Source organism: Vidua macroura, chromosome 3, assembly GCF_024509145.1.
Source record: "Vidua macroura isolate BioBank_ID:100142 chromosome 3, ASM2450914v1, whole genome shotgun sequence".
Taxonomy (NCBI): Eukaryota; Metazoa; Chordata; class Aves; order Passeriformes; family Viduidae; genus Vidua; species Vidua macroura.
In genome coordinates this window covers 69,240,013-69,262,109 of record NC_071573.1, presented here as the reverse complement: position 1 = coordinate 69,262,109, position 22,097 = coordinate 69,240,013, and the positions used below count along the sequence as shown (strand labels likewise).

Below are 22,097 nucleotides of genomic sequence, written 5' to 3'. Positions count from 1 at the left end.
GTTTCAGTGATCTCACACCCAGAGGGAAGTTAACAAAGTGGGGAGAAGGATGTACCACTGACAGCAGACACAAGGAATGCAGAATTTATGGGCCACAAGGACATTGGGCAGAACCCCCAAGATAAGGGAGAAACTAATAAACCTTACCCAGCAACCGTGCTGAACCAGCTCTGAGTGGGTAAAAGGTAATTCTGCAGGGGGAGATCCCAACCACCGACTCACAGATCATTGACCCAAAAACCCATCAGCCCAAAAGAAGAGAAACACCACGGGACTGACTAGCATGAGAAGAGAGAATCATTAACCAATAGAAGACAGAACACTAATTAATACAAGGATTAGCACACTAATTCCTTTGTTTGGTGACACGTATAAATAACAAAAGGTTTTGATAGTTGTTGTGCTTGATTTGTGGAATTCCACTGGGCACCCAGGCTTGCAGAACTCTGAAAAAAACAATCAATGTCTCTCTCAAGTGTGTAAGTATTGGCTTATATTGTAATTATTGTTGTACGCTGAGAAACAAATCTGATTTTTGTGGACAACAACATCCTGCACTTATAAATTAAGGTACTATCTCAGAAACCCCGGTCAGAAGGATGTATTTGATGGGGTATATTTGAACCTGCCAAGATAACTGGAAAGCATCATGCAAAGGACACGAGTGGTAGAAACTAACTGCATATTGTCAAACCAATGGTCTGTACCAGAAGCAGGACATTATTTGTGTTAATAAGACGTGTCTGGTAGCCCTTTTTTTTTTTTATAAAAGGGCGAGGGAAGGATGATACTTTAGGGACTTCCATTTTCCAGTACCACATCTGATCTTCAAGAAAAACTCGCAGAGCGTTCGGGAGTGCCACAGAGCAGCCCGTGTTTTCGTTTTCCGGCGCGGCCCCGAGGCAGGAGCGGCCCTGAGGGCGGAGCGCCCGCGGCGGGGCGGGGCCGCTCCGCTCTAAGATGGCGGCGCGGGCCCCACGTGGTGCGCGCTGAGGCGGGCGCGGGGCGGGCGCTGGCGACATGGCGGCGGCGGCGGCGGGCAGCGAGGGCGGGAGGAGCGACGGAGCGGAGGAAGACGAGGTGGAGGTTGGTGGATGCCGATACCGGGGCGCTCCCCCAGCCCTGGGGGAAGGGTCCGGCCCCCCGCGGGGCGTGGCCCGGCCCCGCTCCGCCCGGCCGGAGGGGCAGGCAGGGAGAGGGGCCGGTCGCGGACCGAGCGCGTTTCACTGGGGCTGGCAGGTTTCTCGGTACCCACAGCGGTGCCGTCCCCAGAGCTGTGTGGTTCTGGCTGTTCTTCCTCGGGCTTCCCGGAGAACGGCATGGTCAGAGAGCGAATTTCCAGTTTCTATGGCTTCCTATCGCCATAAAAGCACAGAATCAGGGAAGGGTTTGGGTTGCAAGGGCCTTTAAAAATCATCTGGTTCCAAACCCCCGCCATGGGAGGGAACACCTTCCACTAAAACAGGTTGCTTAAAGCCTCATCAAGCCTAGTCTTAAACACTTCCAGGGATGGGACATCCACAGATTCTTTAGGCAATCTGTTCCAGTGCCGCACCCCTCCCCTCAGTAAAAAAAAAAAAAAAAAAAAAAAAAAAAATCATTAATGAAAATTTCAGTATCTAATCTAAACCCACTCTTGATTTAAATCTGTTACCCCTTGTTCTGTCACTACAGGCACTTGTAAGAAGTCCCTCTCCAGCTCTCTTGTAGGCCCTCTTTAGGTACTGGAAGGTGCTATAGGATCTCCCCAGAGTCGTACTGATGCTCATTTTTCAAGGGTGAAAAAAGTGCTCCCCCATTGCTCACTAGGAAGAAAAGGCCAGGAAATTCAGGTGTGAAATAGGTGTCTTATGGAATAGTGGGTCACTAAATTTCCCTGGGTATTACAAGAGTTCTGTCTCTTGACAGAATGCAGCATAAACTCCACTTTGGGGTCTGTTTATCCTGAAAGGCTGTGTCTTTGTATGCTGTCCTTACTGGTAAAAATTGATTTTGGGGAGGCCTTTTATTCCCCCCCCCCCCCACACGAGTTCTGTTATATCTGTACATGTTCTGTTATAGCTGTACATGATCAACTTTTCTTGTAGGAGCAACTGGTCATGGTTGAGCTATCGGGAATTATTGATTCAGACTTCTTAGAAAAATGTGAAAACAAGTGCAAGATTTTGGTGAGTGATTACAGCACAATAGGAAAGGGGTAAGTTATTATGGATGTGAACAAGGGAGTGAGGCTGCCTCTAAATTTCTTGACGTTGATAAAATTACATTAAATCTTTGATAGAGAATTATGTGTCCTGTGCTTGGCTACACGTTGTGGGCTCTCTTTCAGAAACAGCATAAAGTCTTTGAATATATTATTGCATAAATATAAGGAAACTTATAGAAGTATATATAAGTTTGGACCAATATCTTCTCTGATTTCAAGTTCTAAGTTCATTTTTCTTTAAATTATGTATTGTCCATGTTAAAAAAACATAATTGTTAATCACACTTCTTTGAATAACTGGAATACAGCGGACAGGTAAAGCAAAATGTTTAAGATTTGCACTGTATTTACAATGGTTTTTTTTGCAGATGTGTCCTGGCAAGTTGAAGTCTTGTAAAGGATAACTGGGTATTAAGCATTTCATAAATAGTTTTGGATGTTGTTTGCTTCACTGTAAGGTTATTGTAGGAATCTGGTTTCCTTGTCCTGTTCCTTTTGAATTTTTTAATGACTTTATCTGTATAGGACAGATTTCATTTGCCCTTCAAAACTTATGTAGACTCTGAGAGCTGTATAGATAGTACAAGTACTACTGATTTGCAAATACTTTCTCAAAGTAGACCATTATCATAGGCTGAAAAGATGGAAGAGAACATCTGAGTGTGCCACTGATCACAATATATGTGAGTAGTAAAGTCAATTCTGAATATCTCAGTAGTAGAAATACAGTCAAAATTATTCATAAAGTATTCATCTTTGGATGGATATGCAGGTTTCCTTCCTTGATCTCATCTAATTCTCTTGAAATTTGTTACATCTATCATTCATACTGATGGCTAAATGGCCACAGGTGCTTTCGTACTGCTGGTGGGATTCATTTAAATGATGTGCTTTGAGAGTCCCTTGTAATGTTACTAGTAAAAGGTTAAAGTATCCATACTATCCACATCTACTTGGGTTCACTCCACAGAGTAAGCATTCCTTGAGACTTTTCCTAAGGCACAGCTGTTGTTATACCCTTAATTAAAGGGTCTGCTCTGTGTTACTCTGTTTAGCAAATTTTCTGTGATGCTGGTGGCATTGGGGGAAGACAGTCTCCAAGTCTGCATAGTCCACAAAGGAATGCAAATCAGCCAAAGAAATAAAATGTTGAATATAAAACTCCCCATAATGCTATTGTTTAGTACTGATGTGTTATTAATTGTATTTATTTATTGTAGAAGAAAAAAATAAACCCACAAAAATATGTTCTCTATGTTAGCTTAGTGTTACTGATGTTCTCAATTTATGCAGAAGAAAGAGAATCCTAGAGCTTAAATCTTGTTGATCTTGCACTTTTGAAACACAGAAATATATGAGGAAAATTGCACAAATTCATATTAACCTGTGTGATATTCTGTATTTTATGCAATTTACCACATAATACCTTGTCTTCAAAACTTTTAGTGTGTGCTTGTCTTCCTGTCCTGAATAATTCTGATGTTCACAAGGTACTATTCAAAGACCTTTTGCCTTAATTAGTGTGTTCTGTTCAGACATTGATTTTTATCAAAATACAGTATATAGATATATCTTATATAAGAAAAATGGGATGCTGGCTTGTGTATTTGGAAAACCTGCACTCTAGAGGAAGGGAATGAGCTGATGGAAGTGCTTCCTTACTCTTTCACTACTTTTTTAAAAGAAACAAAATAGCAACAATTTCCAACTCCTTCACAATAGAGACACAGTGTAATCACAGAAGCTTCTGTAACCCTGCAGTGGCACTTCTGCTGCTGATATAATGCCTTATGCTGGGTTTCTTCACCCTGTGTATTTTCCAATTTTAAAGTTATTCCACTTTCTAGAACTTGTATTAATTGAAGCTTAGAAAATAACATCATCTTCATGCAAACACCTACATATTTGTTAATTTGAAATGGAGGTTACATTAATTTCCTAGAGGAAATAACAGCACGGTAACTTATGTAGACTATTGGCTGCAGTTTGATCTGAATTTATTGTAATATACCAGAACATATCCTATACAGTTCTATACTATAGTTTTTATTATGATTACTAAAAGAATATTTTCTGATATTTTTTGTATTTGATATACTTAAAGGAGCATGTATGATGAGGAATTGATATAATCTGGATTCTACTATGTCTGCCTTTGCTGGTCTTACAGTGAGACATGCACCTGGGCTAATACAGACCTGACATTATGCAATTTTATCCTTCTTTACATAGGGAATAGAGACAGAGAGGCCCATTTTACAAGTGGACAGATATGTATTTGCAGGAGAATATGAAGGTAGGAAAACTTATGTGAATACAATCTCTCTCTTTTCACGTGAGCCAAGGAACTTCCTTAACATCAGGTGGTTTTACTGCAATTGGTCCTGTGAGATGCTGTAGCTGTATGACACCATGTAGAGCAGCAGCAGTCTGAGTTCACTGCTAAATTAACCATGCATCCATGGTACTTCCAGGGAAAGTATGTCTGGAAGCTGACTCTGGGGTGCACCAGCTAATATTACTGCAGACAAAATTGTGGGATATAAAATGCCTTAAAGTGCTGTTGTCTCCTGTGTAAGCAGGACTTACACGTTGTGCAGTCTGTAGTTCTCCCATTTGCCCTATGGTGACAACACTGGTCTGGAAGAAAATGGTCTGGGATCCTCCCTTGTAGACTCCAATGACTGTGGTACTCCTGCCTGTTCTGAGTTCCTTACCAGTGCTACATCTCTGGAGTGTGGGGGCTGGAAATGAGAACATTCCCACAGCTGGGCCAGTGGACACATTATCTACAGCTGATACAAAGTTTCTCACTTTGTTTTTCATAGATGCCTTGGGAACATGTGTGGTTTTTGAAGAAAACGCAGAGCAAGGTAATTGTTGTGATTTGATGTTCTGTTTGTTTCAGTAGCTGGGAAGATTAAAAATATTTATCTTGTTTCAGTTGCTAGTGGAATTAACTATAATGATTGGTATCTGGGTATTGTTTTATTCTCCTCTCTTCTTAGTAGATGCAGAAGGCAACCAAAAAGTACAGCTGAAATACAAGTGCCACACAGTGAAGAAGTTGAATATGACACGGACCCTTCTGACAGAAAAGAAGGAAGGAGAAGAGAATGTTGGTGAGTGATTCTGCTCTTATGCATGTGGACATGAGTGGATTATGCTTAATCCACAGGGAGAGTCAGCCTTTATTAAGTGTTTGATTCAAGAGCATGCAGGAAGTTAAAGGAACTTTCTTCTTTAGGCACCATATGTGTATATTTAAATTAAAAAATTAAATACATTTCTGACCAGTGCTGCCTCCAGAAATGGCTAGTAGGAGATCACTACAAAGAAGTGTAAGAGCAGGGCAAACATATGCTGATGCTCCCTGGTATGTTCTTCTGTTATCTTTTAAAATCAGAGGTGCTGTTTAGTAGTTCTTTCTTGATTTTTCTTTTCCCTACTTCCATAATTTTTTCTAATGACTTTCTGAGTCTCTGCAATTGTTGAAAAGAACTGAATTGTACTTACTGAATTTACAGTTGAATGGAAATTAATTTAAAAATTAAATTTAAAAATTTAAAATTACTTGCAAAGACATACCTAGAAGACCATTTATATTGATTTTCACTCTGTAGGCAGAACTCAGGGTTCATGTTTGCTTTATTTATTTTTTTGTACAGAAGTCAGTACTTTTACATAGTCAAATACTGAGTATCCTACCATATATAGCAGTATTCACTAGAACTGTCCTACTGCTTTTAGCTGTTTTTTTCACTCAAGTCAGTGTTACTGCTTCATATTTTAAGAATATATAGCCATTTTACCTTAAATATGAGCAGTCAACTGGACACTGGCCATAGGAGGTATAAAACGAAATGTCATCTAGAATCTAACCAAACATCAGCATTCTTATCAACACCACGTACCACTTCTCTCTGGAGAATTAATTATGTAATATTAAACTGAAACCATTATTGTGATAATATAGGTAATATTAAATTGAGACTACAGAGGATTTTGCTTAATAGAAAGGCCTTTTTTATTCTGGAGCAGCAGTACTGATGATAAGTACTGAAAACCACTTTGTTTCCGTACCATGACAGGAATTTAACTTGTGCATACAAAGTAACTACAACATCTTGTGACTTTACAGCATGTACTGAGTAAAAATCAAAATGGGAGTGGATCCCATTTCTATTTGGGGTTGGTTTAAACCTGTTGTTCCAACTTGTTGTTACACTTCAGTTAAAGAGAATGCAAGAACTTGTGTCCTATCTCTGTTGTCATTACCTATTGCCAGAAGATCTAATATTTAGGTGAACAAATATTCTCTTCATTACATTTGTGAAATAATTTCTCTGCATTTTGATTTATGTTTAAGCTTTTTTTAAGAGCCTAAGGGTGGTATCAGACCCCTAAATGCAACAGGAACTGCCATACTGGATCAGAGGAAAAATCTTTTTAGTCCTGTATTGTATTTTCTGGTAGTAAATGGATATGTGAAAAGTAATAGGAGAGGGATATGCATATCTTTCTATTCTAAGTGGTTCTTTTACTTAGATCTTGGTCTGGCTCGGCCTTAATAACAGTGAACTTAAACAAATTTGTCACTAGTAGAATTTTCCTTCTTTACATCAGGTGGAGTAGAGTGGTTGCAGATCAAGGACAGAGATTTTTCCTACAGCAGGCTTAATATGATTTGCAGTTTTCTGCCTGAAAAGGATGATTCTGAGGAGTCAGCTCAGGCCCAAGATAAATTGACTGAAGAGTCAGAGGGAGAGGTGAGTGGCAAAGGCAATTCTAACATGAACTGCGACCTGGAAAAGCAGCACACCTCGGAAATAGATGCCTCTATTCCTCTGCCTGACAGCTCTGCTTCTGGGGCAGAGGAATCTCCTTCTGGAAATGCTGCCTTAGAGGATGTACCTCCATGATATTAACTGTGATCTTTTCAGGATTTCTTCATGGAATTAATGGACCAACTTTTATAGGCCATGACATGGTTTCCACCTTCTCTGAAAAATGAACAGTGGAAAAACAGACATGATGTTCTTGTACATTGCTTTTGTGTTTGAATTATAGTGGGAAGGGCTTAAGTGTTTTTTTTAAAATTACAGACTGGAAATGTATGTATCCCTACCTCAAAACTGAACAAGTGGAAATGGTTACATAATTAAATTCCTAGCTTAGAAAAATGTTGATGTATTGCACAGTCTGAAACATTTTGTAAAAAGAAAGAAACATCATTGCTTAAAATAAAGACCTGAATTTTTCAACTATAGCTTCACCTTGTGTGTTGTATTCAGCCACATACTCTGTCTGCTTTTGTGCTGCAGTTATTGAAAGAAAACAAATCAAATAAGTGTGGCTTTTATTGACTGAATACTCATCAAATTGCTTAGTTTAGATTCTCCCTAGTGTCCTCTGTCTCCCTAATGGAGTTTAGAAATCTTTCATGTGGGAAGGGACTTTAGGGGGTCTTTCATCTAGCTTCCTATGTAAATAGGGTCAACCATTCAAAATTCAGGGCAAGTTGGTCTGGGCTTTATTCACTCAAGTCTTGAAAACCCCTGCAAATGTCAGCAAATGAAATCCAGGTCTTAAAGAGGCATCTGTCACGCTGCTTCCCCCGTTTTGTGTATAATATAATGTGTGTTATACAAAAGGAAGTGTGGTCATCCTGGTTTTTCTTTTTCCTTGCAGTAACTTCTTGTCTCTAATCTTCCTTTCTGGCATTTTTCTGAAGGGTTTTATGCTTATGATCCTGTACCCATGCATCAGTGGTTCCCAGACTAGTCCATGTGACCGTATTGTGCCACCTAGTTACTCTGTGGGTTGATACTGCTACATCATTTATACTGCCATGCACTGTTCTGTGTCACACTTGAGTGTGTGGTGCACTCGGGATAATGTTTTCAAAAGCACAACAATTTTAAAACGGAAAACATTTTCTCCCTAACCCATCTTCTTTCCTACCTTTCTCTGCCTCCCTCAAAACAGCGTAACTGCAAAAGCTCACCCACAGCATTGTTCACAGCACAGCATCAGTAAAGAGAAGTCATTAAAACGGCAACAGTTTCAAACCATCAATCCCATTATTCTCTTTTTTTTTTTTTTTTTTTTTTTTTCCTGTGTAGAAGCAACTTGAATCCTAGGGGAAAAGGAGGCAGGGAGAGGAAGAAAAGGGAACATGTTCTTTTGTGCCTCCAGCCTGGGTGTGGATCTTTCACATGGTAGTGTTGCATTTGAGGTTTCAGGGAGACCGCACAGCCATCCCTCTGGATTTAACTGCAACCATGGAAGTTTAAAAACATCATTCATACTTGATTTGTGCGGTGCTGATAGATAGAGGACAGTTATAACTGGAATGACAATACCGGGAATATGCAGGCTCTTGAGTGCTGGAGGGAGGGTTTGCGGTGCACGTGGTGGCAGCTGAGCCTCCTGCAGAGAGGGCTCTTGCTATGGCTGCTTCAGCCAGTGAGAACAGAGAGGCGCTTCAAGAGTTTGTCCTCTGACAGAAGGCAAACACAGCAACTCTCCCACGTTTTAACTGGCTGCTTAGTCTGGCACTATGTATGTGAGGTTTTTTTCCCCCTATGTACAAGGAGTATTCCAACAGCATTGGTTTCTGGCCTTCTCACGTTTTTCTTTCAGCGCTACACTGAAGCCATTTCTTTGTTCTAGTTCATCCGTTAATCAGTATTATTTTTCGAAAACATTTTATGTATATCATACACAGTGAGTACATTCATAATAATGTTGGGGTTCATTAATATTTTAAGTGTTATTTCTGATGGTCGAGCTTTTGTTTCTATTATTATTAACCCTAACTTTTACAACCATACAACTTCTGGGTGAAGAACCTTTTCCGGATATCCAACCTAACCCTCCCCTGACACGACTTCAGGCCATTCCCTCGGGTCCTGGCACAGGTCACCAGAGATCAGCGTCTGCCCCCCCTGTTCCCCTCAGGAGGAGGTGGCGGACTGCAGCGAGGTCTCCCCTCAGTCTCCTCCGCTCCGGGCTGAACAGCCCAACGCCCTCAGCCGCTCCCCGCACGGCTTCCCCTCCGCACCCTCCGCCCCTGGCACGGCGGAGCGGAGCCCGCCCCGCGCACGCGCCCTGCTCCGCCCCGCTCTCCCGGCGGATGTGACGCGCGCGGCGGCTCCCGCACGGCCTCCCGCGCGTGAGGGCAGCGATGGATGCGCTGGACCGGGTGGTGTGAGTGTGCCGGGGGGACCCCGCTCTGGGAAACGCGAGCGGGCGGCGGCCCGGGGCGGGTTGCAGTGGGAGAGCCAACAGAGGGAAAAGCCTTATGGCAAACGTGCGGGAAAGAGGAAGCCGAGCGCTGCCGTCTTTTTAGTGGTGGCCAAACAGCCCTTACTCAGTTGGCAGCTTAAAATAACTGCGGTGACCAGCTGGTGTTGAATCTGTGTGTTTCCGTACACCTGAGAGAATTAATTTCTGAAGTTTCAGTAATGCCCAGCGACAGCATGGGGAGCGATTGCCATAAACTAAAACACAGAAGTCCCACCTCAACGTGAGGAGGACCTTATTAACATGAAGGGTGACAGGGAACTGGAACAGGCTGCCCAGGGAGATCCTGGAGTGTCCCTCTCTGGAGAAAGTCCAAACCCACCTGGACACATTCCTGTGTCACCTGCTCCGGGTTACCCTGCCTCGGCAGCGGGGTTGGACACAATGATCTCCAGAGGTCCCTTCCACCCCTGACAATGCTGGGATACCTCTGGGGGCGGGTATTGTTTGTTTTAAAGAAGAAAATAAAATTAATGCTTTACTGAGAAGATAACTTAGTGGAGAACTGCAATTCTTAAGCCACGCAGCCACTGATGTGTATGAGGTCTGTGCCCCTGCGAAGGCTGCGCTGTTTCACCTGGATAGTGCCCAGCTGTTCCTCGCTGGTTCCTGACAACAGCTTTTATTTTGGGGGCCGTTGCTGGTCTTTGACAACCTTTGTTTTTTTCTCATAAGCAAGTTTCTGGCTTGTTGAGGGAGCTGGTGTGAGAGGAATCCTTCAGCCTGGCAGTTGGCTGGGAATTCTAGTACAGCTTGAGCTCTAAATTAGCAGAAACTGAAAAGCACAAGACGGTAAAATCACCTTTGCTAATTTGGGGGGGACAGAGAGGAAGAGGAGTGACAGTAAAAACACATTCACCTGAGACAGGGCTTTTGGCACTGATTGTAATTCTGCAGGTTGGGATTAGTTTGAGTCATTGAAACAAGTTACTTGAATAGTTTGTTCCAATTCTTGTTTGGCTTCACTGTTTTCTGTAGTGTCAAGTCTTGTTACATATATTAATCTTTTAACTTTTAATTTATTGTTACAGAAAGCCTAAAACTAAGAGAGCAAAAAGATTTCTTGAGAAGAGAGAACCCAAGCTAAATGAAAATACAAAAAATGCTATGCTCATAAAAGGAGGAAATGCAAATTTAACAGTGACTGAAGTGCTTAAAGACATTGTAAGTTGTTGGATGTAGAATGCAACCTTTCTCTCTCTTTCTTACAATTTTCTGTCTCTGCTGCACATACTCTCCCTGTACCCCAAATCTCAGAATGACCAGTGCTCCGAAGGTGTCATTACCTGCTTCTAAATGGAGATTGTTTTCTTCCAGTTTCTTCTTTGCCAGAAGTTTTGAGCTTGCTCTCTTAATTTTTCACAATTGTCTGGTATATAAGGTGAAGTGTTGCCAAGTCTGTTTGAAAGCAAGAGGATGCCGAGGATTAGGTACACAACTGGGACTGTATCACACAGCTAAGTCATATCCTAGAATCCTGTAAGCTGACTGTGTGTATTCATAGGGACCTTTCAGCCCCTTCTGAAACTAAGTTACCAATCTTGTCTCCTAACTCCATAGTTCAAATTATTATAGCTGTTCCTACACTCATTTTTCTCTTTGCTTTATTGTTTCCCATTCTTTTATGCTTCTATAATTAAGTTGTTGTTCTCTCCCTGTTTTTTCCTTATGCCCCTTAGAAGCAGAGGGATTGCTTTGATTTCAGCTGTTTCTCAGTTAATTTTTTATTTCTCAGTTTCTACAAATAATTTCTTGTGCAATTAATTTGGAAACAAGATTGTCACCAGCTTGAAGGGTATTACTGTGAGCAGGCCTTTTGAAGTACCTTCTAGCCTGCTCTGCATAGTTACTGTTTCACATGATCCTGTAAACTGTTGGGTTGTAAAAACAACAGTGCTGTGCATGTTTTAGAGATGACTTGCAGTGACTTTGTGTTTTGCAGTATGCTGTGAAGAAGCCTTTTGCTGTACTGTATAAAAGGTAAGTGATCTGACTTTGACGTCTTTAAGTTTCCTGACAGATAGACAGCTTTTGGTAGTTTTAGGACATGAACAGAGATGCAGGCTAGCCTGGGAGCTTGAGCAATGACCAGGGTGCAGAAGATGACTGATCATAATTTTCAGTAGACTGGAATCAAGCTACGTGTGATCAGTGTTGGTGCTTAGCCCTGTCCCGTGGCAGCTGGTAGGAGCAGGATTCAGCTCAAAGTCTTGTTTGAAATGGGAACCCAGAGTCTGTGTGAATGTAGTGCAGAAACAACTGTAAATTGTTGTCTAAATTTAATGAATGAACAGGCAAAGGCAGTTACTCATGGTGTCACTGGTGGTGGTGTTCTGCAGGTCAGGCCCCAGGAGACAGGAAATGTGGAGGAAAGTACTTAGAATGGCAGTGATGGCACTAAAGCATTCCTGGCAGTAGTAATATGACTTGTGATTTGAACTCAAACTGAGCCTTTACTGCTGGAGTTCGTGGCAGAATGCAAAACTTTGTATTATCAGAGAATTAATAAGAAGTGGCTATCTGGGCCTGTTTTTGGGGTTTTTTTTAAACTTTTTTTTTCTCCTCCTCTCAGGAAAAATATTACTAGGCCTTTTGAGGACCAAACATCATTGGTAAGTATAAACAATGTTTTCTCTTACAACAATTTTGAGCAGGCTATCCTTGTGTGCCAAAAGATGGACTATCGGGAAAGAAGAATAGCCTGACTAGAGCTTTGCCTGGAACGAAGGGGTAAAAAGAGTATATTGCTTTTGGAAGAGGCAGGCCACTCAGGAGGACCACAAAGATGTTGTGAGGGTATGCAGGGAGAAAATTAGAAGGGCCCAAGCCCAACTAGAACTTAATCTGGTTACTGCCATAAAAGACAATAAAAATACTTTTGTAATTAGATCACCAACAAAGTGAGGGCTAAAGAGAATCTCCATCCTTTACTGGATGCAGAGGGAAACACAGGGACAAAGGATGAGGAAAATGATGAGATACTTAATGCCTTCTTTGCCTCAGTCTGTAATAACAGCACCAGTTGCTCTCTGAGTACCCTGAGCTGGAAGAAAGGGATAGGGAGCAGAATGAAGTCCCCATAATGCAGGAAGAACTGGTTGATGACCTGCTACACCACTCAGACACACACGTCTGTGGGGTTACATGGGATCCATCAAGGGTGCTTAGGGAGATGGTGGAAAAGCTCACCAAGCCCCTTTCAATCCTTCAGCAGCAATCCTAGCTGACTGGCTAGAGGCATTTTTTTAAAAGCGCAGTTTTGCAATGTGTGTGTTGTTGCAGTATATGAAGGGCACATTCAAAGCATTTGAGTTTTTTATATCTTTTTACTAAAATATACAGCTGTTAGAGAGTGCACAGATACCAACACACAGTGATTAACAGAGCTGTATGAGCACATGTTTCAAGGGGGGTCCCCTCTGGTCTGTTCTTGGACTGTCTAGAGTCAGTATTTCTCAGGGATCTGGTGGCAAAACTCGATGCTGAGGTGTGTGATGTGTATATGCAATTAATCCAGCCTCTCCAAGTGTCTCTCTGACCTCCCAGAGGGGCAGAGCTGCAATGTCCTCTCTGAGCTGCTGCTGTTGCAGGGGTGGGAGATGAAGTGTCCTTCTGTGTTTCAAAGTGCCAAGTGCAGGTGTATACTTGTGGGAAGCACTTGGTAAAAGTGCTCTGGACATCGTACCATAGTAAGTTCTCTAATCTATTCCTCCTGGAGAAAAGATCTCTGGGATAGTCACCACTGGCTTGGTTTTAGGTAGCATCTTAGTCTTAAATAATAAATTGACATAAAGTTGCTCTGTAGCAGGACTTTTGTGCCAAGTGTAGATGTTGTTAGCCTTGCTGTTGAGGGAATTAACTGGTTGTTCAGAAGCTGTCAGGCAAAGTCAATATGCTGCATAAAGCTTAGTTGGGAAACTATAATGAGACATTAAAATGGTAGCCAGCTGGACAATACTTACTTGTCAGTCAAGGAGAAGTGGTTGAAAGTATCTTGTGTAAAGCCAAATAACCAGGAATTACAAGAAAGGGTAATAGATAAAATGGCAAGAAAAGATTGCCTGACTTGTATTTTAAGATGCAATGGTAAATAAAAACAGAAATTATTTGAATCTTGAATCCAGCTGTCAGTTTTAGCATAAGTGCTGAAAAACACTCATGATATGCTCAAAACTCTTCTGGTAAGTGCAGTTGCTCTTCTCATTAAGTAGCTCCTAAACTCATATGTTTTGCCATATATCTTTGCAGATATTTTAAACCTTGTGAACTTCAACTGAAAAGTTTGATTATTTCCTTCAATTGCAGGAGTTTTTTTCCAAGAAATCAGATTGTTCTCTGTTTCTCTTTGGCTCTCATAACAAGAAGCGACCTAACAATCTGATAATAGGTAAGAAATCTCACTTGTGTTTTTATTGGGATGATAGGTGTAGTTTTCAGTGAATATTTAAACAGTTGGATTTACTTTTTCACTCTCACAGGTCGCATGTTTGACTACCACGTGCTAGACATGATTGAGCTGGGCGTTGAGAAGTTTGTATCCCTAAAAGATATCAAGGTAAGGAATTGCTGTAAGGATTTCAGTATTTCAGCGACACCTACTGGTGGATTTTTTTTTGTTGTTGCAATTTTTTCTGCAATTTTCCTGAAATGAGTCAAGTTGTTTAAAAGAAGTGTTTCATGCAGTGTATGAGGATTGGGAACTTGTGTACTCCAGAATGTTAACTTTATGATCTGCTTTTTAATTTAGTTTGGTTGGTCTTTTCTGTCCCTATTGATCACAGGTCACAGCAGTTTTTCTTTCAGTGTTGAATGACTGGCAGCTATTAAATAAATTATATGTTCCCTAACTGTCTCAATTTTTGTTGTTTTAAAATTCTTATTCCACAGAACAGTAAGTGTCCTGAAGGGACAAAACCTATGTTGATATTTGCTGGTGATGTGTTTGATGTGAATGAAGAATACAGAAGACTGAAGAGCCTTCTTATTGGTCAGTATTTTGATTATTTGGGCAGTAGGATTGCATGGATCTGTAATAATATGATCTGTTGGGAAAAGCTAGTTTGTCAATAAATGCTTGCTTATGTTCAGCACAGAAGGAAAACAAGAATGAGCACTTGTAGGTTTCATGTCACATAAAATTAAAGTTTACTAATCATGATGACTTTTAAAGGGAGAAAAAAAGAATGTGCTAAAAGACTCTGAAGATGAAACTTCATATTCATTAGCATTCATTACTTTGGTTGTGGGAAAACTGTCATTTTCCAAAATGTCTCAGCCTTATAATTGTACTAGGTGGTCATTTTTCTAACCAAATAATGTTTTGAAGTATCTAGATTGAAATCAGTGGATTAAGTTCAGAAAGTGGGATATTTCTGGTTACAGAAAAGTCAAATCAGTCGAATTCAGCTTCTGTTTTTGTAATGAAAGCATTTTTTTTTTTTTTGGAATTCCACCAATTCTAACAAGCATGCTGTTGCTTAGGATACTTGGAGAGAACAGGTGCAGTGAAAATCAGCTGTAGATAAGTTGTGCCCTAACTTTAAGGCAGGCTTGGAACTTAGGAAACAAAGTGGCATGAAGTTTTTTATTATTTTAAAGTTGGAGGCTCTGGAAGATAAAGCACACTGTAGCTTTAAAGAAGGTATATGTAGACATAGAAGTTATAGGATGTTGTGTCTCTTGGCACGTAAAAAATGCTTCTTGCTTGGCAAAACTAGATGTAGTAAGTAGGGCAGAGTGAATTCTCTTTTAAATAGTTTTCCTAAAAGTAGATTAGTTTGGGGGGGGGGGGGGGGCGGGGGGGGGGTTTAAGTTCTGGTAAAATACTGAACCTGGCCCAATAAGAACAGTCTTGTTCTTTCAGTTCCATTCTTGGGTTTCTAGGTAATCGAGTAAATGATTGCTCTTTAGAAACACACCCCCTAAAAATGAGAATTTTTTTCCTTAGTATTATTCCTTAAAGCAAGATATTTCATCTGGAATGAGACTGAAAGGGAGCAGGAGACAAGTAAATTTTCTTCCTCTCAGTACAGCTGATTGGTTCTTGGGGATGGATGAAAGGGTGGTAACTGAGCTTATACATATTTGAAGATGATTGAATACAAAGATAAGTGAGTTTTACTGCTTCATGTTTGTGTCACCGTAAATGAGTATTTACACAGGAAGCAGCTGCATTTTCTGAAGTGTGTCTTCAGGCATCTGCACAGTGATGGGCATCCAGATGTGCTCAAGCAGCCCATGATCAAACAGCTGAAATGGCAGACATGCATAGTGAGATAGTTGCCAAATAACTGAGCGGTCCTGCCTATTTCTTTTGATGTTTGCCTGTCCTTTCTCCTCTCCTATTTATTATCCATTAATGACTTGGCAGTCAAATGTACTCCACACCCAATCTTTCTTCTTGAACATATGCCAAGTACTTCAGGTCTTAATTACTCTGCTGAGTTCTGTGAAACACCCAGATGCAAAACAATTGACAAAGAAAAAGGTTAAGGAGAATAAAGGCTTGAAGGTGTCGCTAACAAATTAAAATCGTTTGGGTATTAATCTGACCTGCTTCAAAACTCCCCTTAACCAATAAGGAAGAAGTGATTTGCTCCATTTCTGCAAAAGATGGTACCCTTAAGCTGCTACTCTTGCTAAGAAAGATACAAGAATTTATAACAACAGCTGCAAATATTTTATTGCTGTACCAGTATTGTTGGGATCCCAGAGGGAATATCAAATAGCTGACAGCTTCTTGTTGCCAAAGCAGTGCGATGCCAGTCATGCTGAGGAGCAACCAAGCTTTCATTGGCTTTTGTGATATCAAAAGGGCTTATGCATGTTTGGACAATCATATTACAGCAGCTTCTTGGTAAAATTAAGGGCAAGGTAACCAAATGCTATAGTCTGGTTAAACTGTGATGTGGAAGAAGCTGTTTAGGAGAAATAAATTACAGATACATTTTCTTTGGAGACCTGGAAAAGAAAGACATACCACTTTTTCTCTTTTGGTTTTCATTGCTCTCCAACAGGGTAGTGTAGTTGATTTAAATTATGTAAGTCTTGGAATGCATTTAATGAAATTCTAATAATTATTTATGCCTACATCTGTAAGATGTTTCAACTCTTACAAGACTGCCTGCTTGTTGTTAGTTCTGTTATTGCACATCTATTTTGTCCTAAAAACGGCCAGACCACTCTAGGGTGTGCTTATACACTTTCTAAAATGTTGGTTTGTATATCTCCGCAATTTTATATTGGCTGTCACCTTGGTCTTCAAACAGCCTTCCTCACACAGACTCTTTTTGAGTGTTTGAATAGATTTGAGGGCTTTTTCTGGCCAGGAAAGGGGATGGCTGGGCAAAGTTTAAACTGCATTCAAGCTAACCAGAGCTACATAGAATAGAGTGTTACCAGCTTTTGGATACAAATTGATACTGAAGGAGTTACATTCCAAAATCAATTAGGAAATAATCTGGAAGTAGAAAGGTCCTGAAAAGCTCTCTGTATGAAAGAGTAAATTAGACTTTCTGGAAACATGTTTGAGGATAAGGTGGAGAGAGAACTAGGAATGGAAAGAAAGGAGAAAGAGGGTCTCTAGTCCAACCAAAGCAAGAGTTGTAAATTAAGACTATGTTTAAAAAACTTCAACTCTCTGGGTGTACTGAAGTGTAAGGTTTCTGCAGCTGTTCGGTGTTGCCAGGAAACAAATTCCTGACCACCTGCGTTTATGGGAAGAGATCATCCTGTGGGTAAAAAGATGTATGATGCCACAGGAAAATATGAAAGGGAGGTGTTGCCAATAAAACCACTGTGAATGTAAGCTTGTGTACCTGCAGGGAACTAATTGAAGGGAAAAAAAATATGCCACGGGTGAGCAAAATGTTTTATTTGCAACTTTTTCTCTAACTACAAGTTAGGCTCGAAATAAGAGAGTATTTAATTGACCAAGAAAGTTTCCTGGGCTTACTCCATCTGTTATTTGCCAGCCAAACTGTGTTTTGGATGTCACTCCAGTGCTGATACTCTTTCAAAAAGGTAGTGAAGGAAAAGACAAGTAGCCAAGGGATCTGAAAACAGGACAGAGCAGAAAAGAGTGATTTGTTTTGCATCTGTTAGAAATTCTCCTATGTTTCACCATGGCTCTGTCATGTTTATTAGTACACCTTGTTCCCTTGGTCAAGGTCACATTCTTTCTCCACCCTCTGCATATGTTGGACAGATTGCTGTGCTTATTGCAGGCTCTCTGATTGCACAGTATATTTTCATAGCCTGATATAAGAACCTTGCTAGAGGCAGCCCATCTTGTATTTAACCTGTATTTCAGTGTTCTCTTTGCAAACTGGGTAAGTATTTGAAGTGTCTTATTTTCATAGATGTGTTGCTTATTAATAGAGAAAACATTAGACATAATGACAAATACTGCTTTACATAGAGGACAGAAGTACCTTGTTGTGAGAGAGATATGAAAGAAATGATATATCTCAACTTTTTCCCAAAGTCGGAGAGAGCAAATGTAGGTAAGAATAGTCAAGGTGCAGTTTTGATCTGCTGTGTACTGGTTTTGATCCCTCTTTCTACTGTTCCAAATCTGGCTATGATTAAGATTTAAGTATTAGGTTTGAATGATGTCTTTAAACAGATACCTGAGGAAATGGCTTCTCTGTACTGACCTGTGTTTGTCTGAGCTTTGACTGGCCTAAATACCAAATAAGAAAATTTTTCCCCTGATTTTAGAGATGAATATTTAAAAGAACAGACAATGCAATTATTCGCATTAGCTCAGTAATGCTAAGTTACTTCTCTGAAAGTGTATCTGCTCTTTTCCATGCACTTGTGTATAGGAAGTATATATATAGGTAGTATGTATATTCCTACAAAATTATCTCTGGGAAGTCACTGTGCTCCTGTCAGGATATCCACACTCATTTGGGTTCACCAGTGCACACCAGAATGTGCAATGTTAAATTTCTCTCCTGTGCATTGGCCAGGCTGCAGTTATAAGTAGGGGCTATTTCATGAGACTCCTGTTTCAAAATGGGCCCACATCACATCACCAATTTGTTACAGGTATCTGTTGGTTTTATTTTCAGCCAAGAAACTGCCATTTATTCCTTTTAAATACTCTCTCAGATTTCTTCAGAGGTCCCACCGTGCCCAGTATTCGTCTGGCTGGTTTAGAGTACGTTCTGCATTTCACAGCTGTAGATGGGAAAATTTACATGAGAAGCTACAAGTGAGTATCTGTTTTATCTGTCTGGGTTTTGGTACACGTGTCAACTTTAATCTGTAGTTGTGAAATTGAACTGGCTTAAGCTGCATTTAGAGCATGCAATGTGTAGAGGTGTTCCAGTGTAATTTGTACAGCAGAAGAAAAGCACTTGAGCCCTAGGTCTGCTGCCTCTTCCTTGTCGAGCTCCTCCTGGCTCAGGATTGCTCTTTCATATGGCTTGGTTAGTAAGGTGGTGTGAATTGAGTTAGTGAATTCTGGGTACTGTCTTAGACTCTATGGCCTTAGTCTCTTCTCAGGCTGATTTCTATGACTCTTCATTTAGATGTTTGCCAGTGAACAAGAGAAGATAGGCTGCAGACAGAGATGCACAAGGAAAACCAGGAAAAGGCAGGACAAGGAAATTTTTCTTGTTGCACTGGTGTTCACCCTCACAGTCACTCCCTGTCTTAGGAGGCTGTGAACATTCATAGCTTGTGTTCCACGTGATTTTGATTTCTCTTAATATGAAATCATTTTAATCAGCCTCACTCTTAAAAACAAAGAACCAAAACACTTTCTTCAGATAAATGCTCAGGTTATTTTGTTGTAAATTATAGTGAATATTTTTATGTCTAATAATACCCAGGGTGCTGTTTTGATTTTGAAAAGTGATATGGCTTTTAGGGTACTGGGGCTGAGTTTTAAAAATGATACTGATTATACTGGTCATGTTAAAAAAAACCCAATAAATTACATTAGCCAGGTCATATTTTGAATGTGTTCAAATTGTAATGGGACTGATTTATTAAAAGTTGTTATTGATGGATGCCTTTCCCAATGATAGAATTAGTGGTAGCAGTTGATTTAACAGTATTTTGAACTGCAAGATTGAACCTGTTAAGGAGATGGATAAAACTCTAGCACAGGAGACAATGTTGATTTTAGTTGGTTTTCTCCTCCTAGAGTGCTTCTGAAGAAATCTGGCTGTAAAATACCCAGAATTGAACTGGAAGAGATGGGACCTTCATTAGATCTGGTTATGAGGAGGACACATTTAGCCTCAGATGACCTTTATAAGCTGTCTTTGAAACAGCCAAAAGGCCTGAAGGTATGTACCTTGGGAAGGGCATTGCTTTCAGGTCTCTCTGTGAAGAAAAGGCTGAAGTATTACTTGTGTGTTTGACCAGAGCTTACTTTCATCGAGGCCAACTGACATTCCTGGGGCCACAGCACTTCTGTGGTTCTCAGCTGGCAGCCAGACTCTCCTCTGGAAGCACACAGAGTACACAGCACAAAGCTTAGTCTCTCCAACCAATGTATGAGGCCTTACTTTTGGGCGCTTGATTCTCACCAGAGCTCCTGGGATTGTATTCAGAAATATTAACATTGTTCTTCCCTTGCAGCCTAAGAAGAAAAAGAATATCTCCCACGATGTGTTTGGTACAACTTATGGTCGAATCCACATGCAGAAACAAGATCTTAGTAAACTGCAGACACGGAAAATGAAAGGCTTAAAAAAGAGGCCAGCAGAGAAGTCAGCTGAAGATGGTGGGGCTACTCCCAAAAAGTCAAAGTCAGCTTGACAGTCTGGGACAACTTTGAAAACTCTTTGTACTTTCAAATTTAGAATATATGTTGTAATATAAATTGTCAGACATTAACGATTGAGCTGCTGTTAGCTTTAGTTTTGTAACAAAAAAACTTTCTACTACTTCGTCATTTTAAAGGGAACATTGGGGTATTGAGCTTTAACATGGAACTTGGTTATTTAAAATAAAAAAATATGATATAACTTTCTTAGTTTTCCAAAGCTGAGTGTTTGTTTCTTGGTATTAGCAATATATGGGAGTCAAACAGGTGACTAATTTCCTGGACAGTTTCACAGAGTGGATTTGAAGGGATTTTAAAATTTTAAAATTCATCTGGTTCCAACCCCCTTGCCATGAGGAGGGACAATTTTTACTACACCAGGCTGCTCAAGGCCCCATCCAACCTGAACATTTGAATCAAGTACCCAACTTGAACACTTCAAGGGATGGGGCATCCCTAGCTTCTCTCAACAACCTGTTCCAGTACCTTACCAACCACACAGAGAAGAATTTCTTCTGAATATCCCCCATGCTTTGTGCTTTTAGCATAGAGGCATTTAAATTGTGTCTCCAGTGAAGCAACTTGCTGGTGGGAGAGGCTTAAATGCCTTCAGGTGCTCTCCTGCTGGCATCTCTTGCTGGCATCAAACCAGTCAGAGTGTGATGGATTGAGGTTCCCTTCCCCCAGAAACTTTAGTTTTATTGCTGTTTTCTTGGGAGCCCTTGATCAGTCCTTACACATTCTGTGCAGGACCAGAGCAATGAATGTGCATGATATGCACAACTTCTCTGTTCATTTATTGTTTATGTATTTCAGGTTTTGCACAACTGCAACACTCAATAAATTTTCTAAAGTGTGAGCTCAATACATGTATGATGGCCAGGCTTTGCTTCTGACTATTGCAGTGGCAGAAGTGGGAGTGCTTAAGGTGTTTTTACTGTGTTCATCACCATGGTAGCAAAGTACCTGATATTTACTTTAGGCATAAAGGAAACCTTTACAGGTTGAATTTCAATCTTTGCTGCCTGATTTGTGCCCAGAATGGAAATATGTGAAGCAACCACTAAAGGTCCATTTTTTCAGATATTTTTTCTTCTTACCCTGCTTTCCTCCCAATTTTGTGCTCATGAGTTAGTGCAGACTCAGCTAGACTTGTATAAAGGGGATGAGAGTTTAAGAGTTTAATGAGACTTTGGTGTGGTGTTCTGTTTTTGGAACACATTGAAAAACCTAGGTTTTTTAAATTCTGCTTGTCTCTTTGGAAGCTGTTTCTCTGCCCTTTAAGCATAATTGTTATAGAAGTATACACATGTTACCATGAACACAGCAAACTTGCTCATCCTACTTACGTTTTTAATAGTTTTGCTAGCTTTCTAATCAGCTGAAGTGTCACTTCAGAAATAGGTGGCTTGTTATTTTCAATTGTCTTCTGCATCCTGGATGGAAGTTGTTGGGCAGCTTTGCTTTCCTTATGGGAGGGCTGAGCTGTAGCTGTGGCTGTGTAAATGCCACCCATGACATTCTTGCAGTGCTCATTTGATAAAATTTGTAGTGTGAAAAAGGAAGGGCTTTAAAAGTTGGGTTAATTTTGGGGGCAGAAACATATTTATTATCAATGTATTTGCATGGCTCTCCCCAGATGCTATTCTCTGATCTTCAACCATGTGTTTGAGAAATTGATTCCATAAACTTCTTCAGATTTGTATTTCACACTGTATCTTTCTGAAGTACAAATCACTAGGCTTTTGTCTGAAAGCTATAGAAGAACAATACTAGCAGGCAATGCTGTCTTTTACA

General features: G+C 40.5%; 2 protein-coding genes across 3 annotated transcripts; both read left to right on the top strand.

Annotated features, from left to right (window-relative positions):
• Positions 1-1,005: 1,005 nt before the first annotated feature.
• Positions 1,006-7,470, top strand: GTF3C6 (general transcription factor IIIC subunit 6). 2 transcript variants are annotated; one of them, XM_053974011.1, is made up of 6 exons: positions 1,006-1,086; positions 2,088-2,168; positions 4,439-4,502; positions 5,035-5,079; positions 5,218-5,328; positions 6,833-7,470. In XM_053974011.1, the coding sequence occupies exons 1-6, from the start codon at positions 1,021-1,023 to the stop codon at positions 7,126-7,128; spliced, it is 663 nt and encodes a 220-aa protein (XP_053829986.1). In that variant the 5' UTR covers positions 1,006-1,020; the 3' UTR covers positions 7,129-7,470. The 2 variants fall into 2 exon arrangements, with proteins under 2 accessions (XP_053829986.1, XP_053829985.1); XM_053974010.1 differs by having other exon boundaries at positions 5,215-5,328.
• A 1,859-nt stretch (positions 7,471-9,329) lies between these two features.
• On the top strand, positions 9,330-20,506 carry RPF2 (ribosome production factor 2 homolog). The gene is made up of 10 exons (XM_053974009.1): positions 9,330-9,418; positions 10,546-10,678; positions 11,457-11,494; positions 12,087-12,126; positions 13,820-13,901; positions 13,993-14,069; positions 14,402-14,501; positions 18,632-18,734; positions 19,674-19,818; positions 20,114-20,506. Exons 1-10 carry the CDS (start codon positions 9,396-9,398, stop codon positions 20,291-20,293), a joined length of 921 nt encoding a protein of 306 aa, XP_053829984.1. The 5' UTR covers positions 9,330-9,395; the 3' UTR covers positions 20,294-20,506.
• Positions 20,507-22,097: the final 1,591 nt, after the last annotated feature.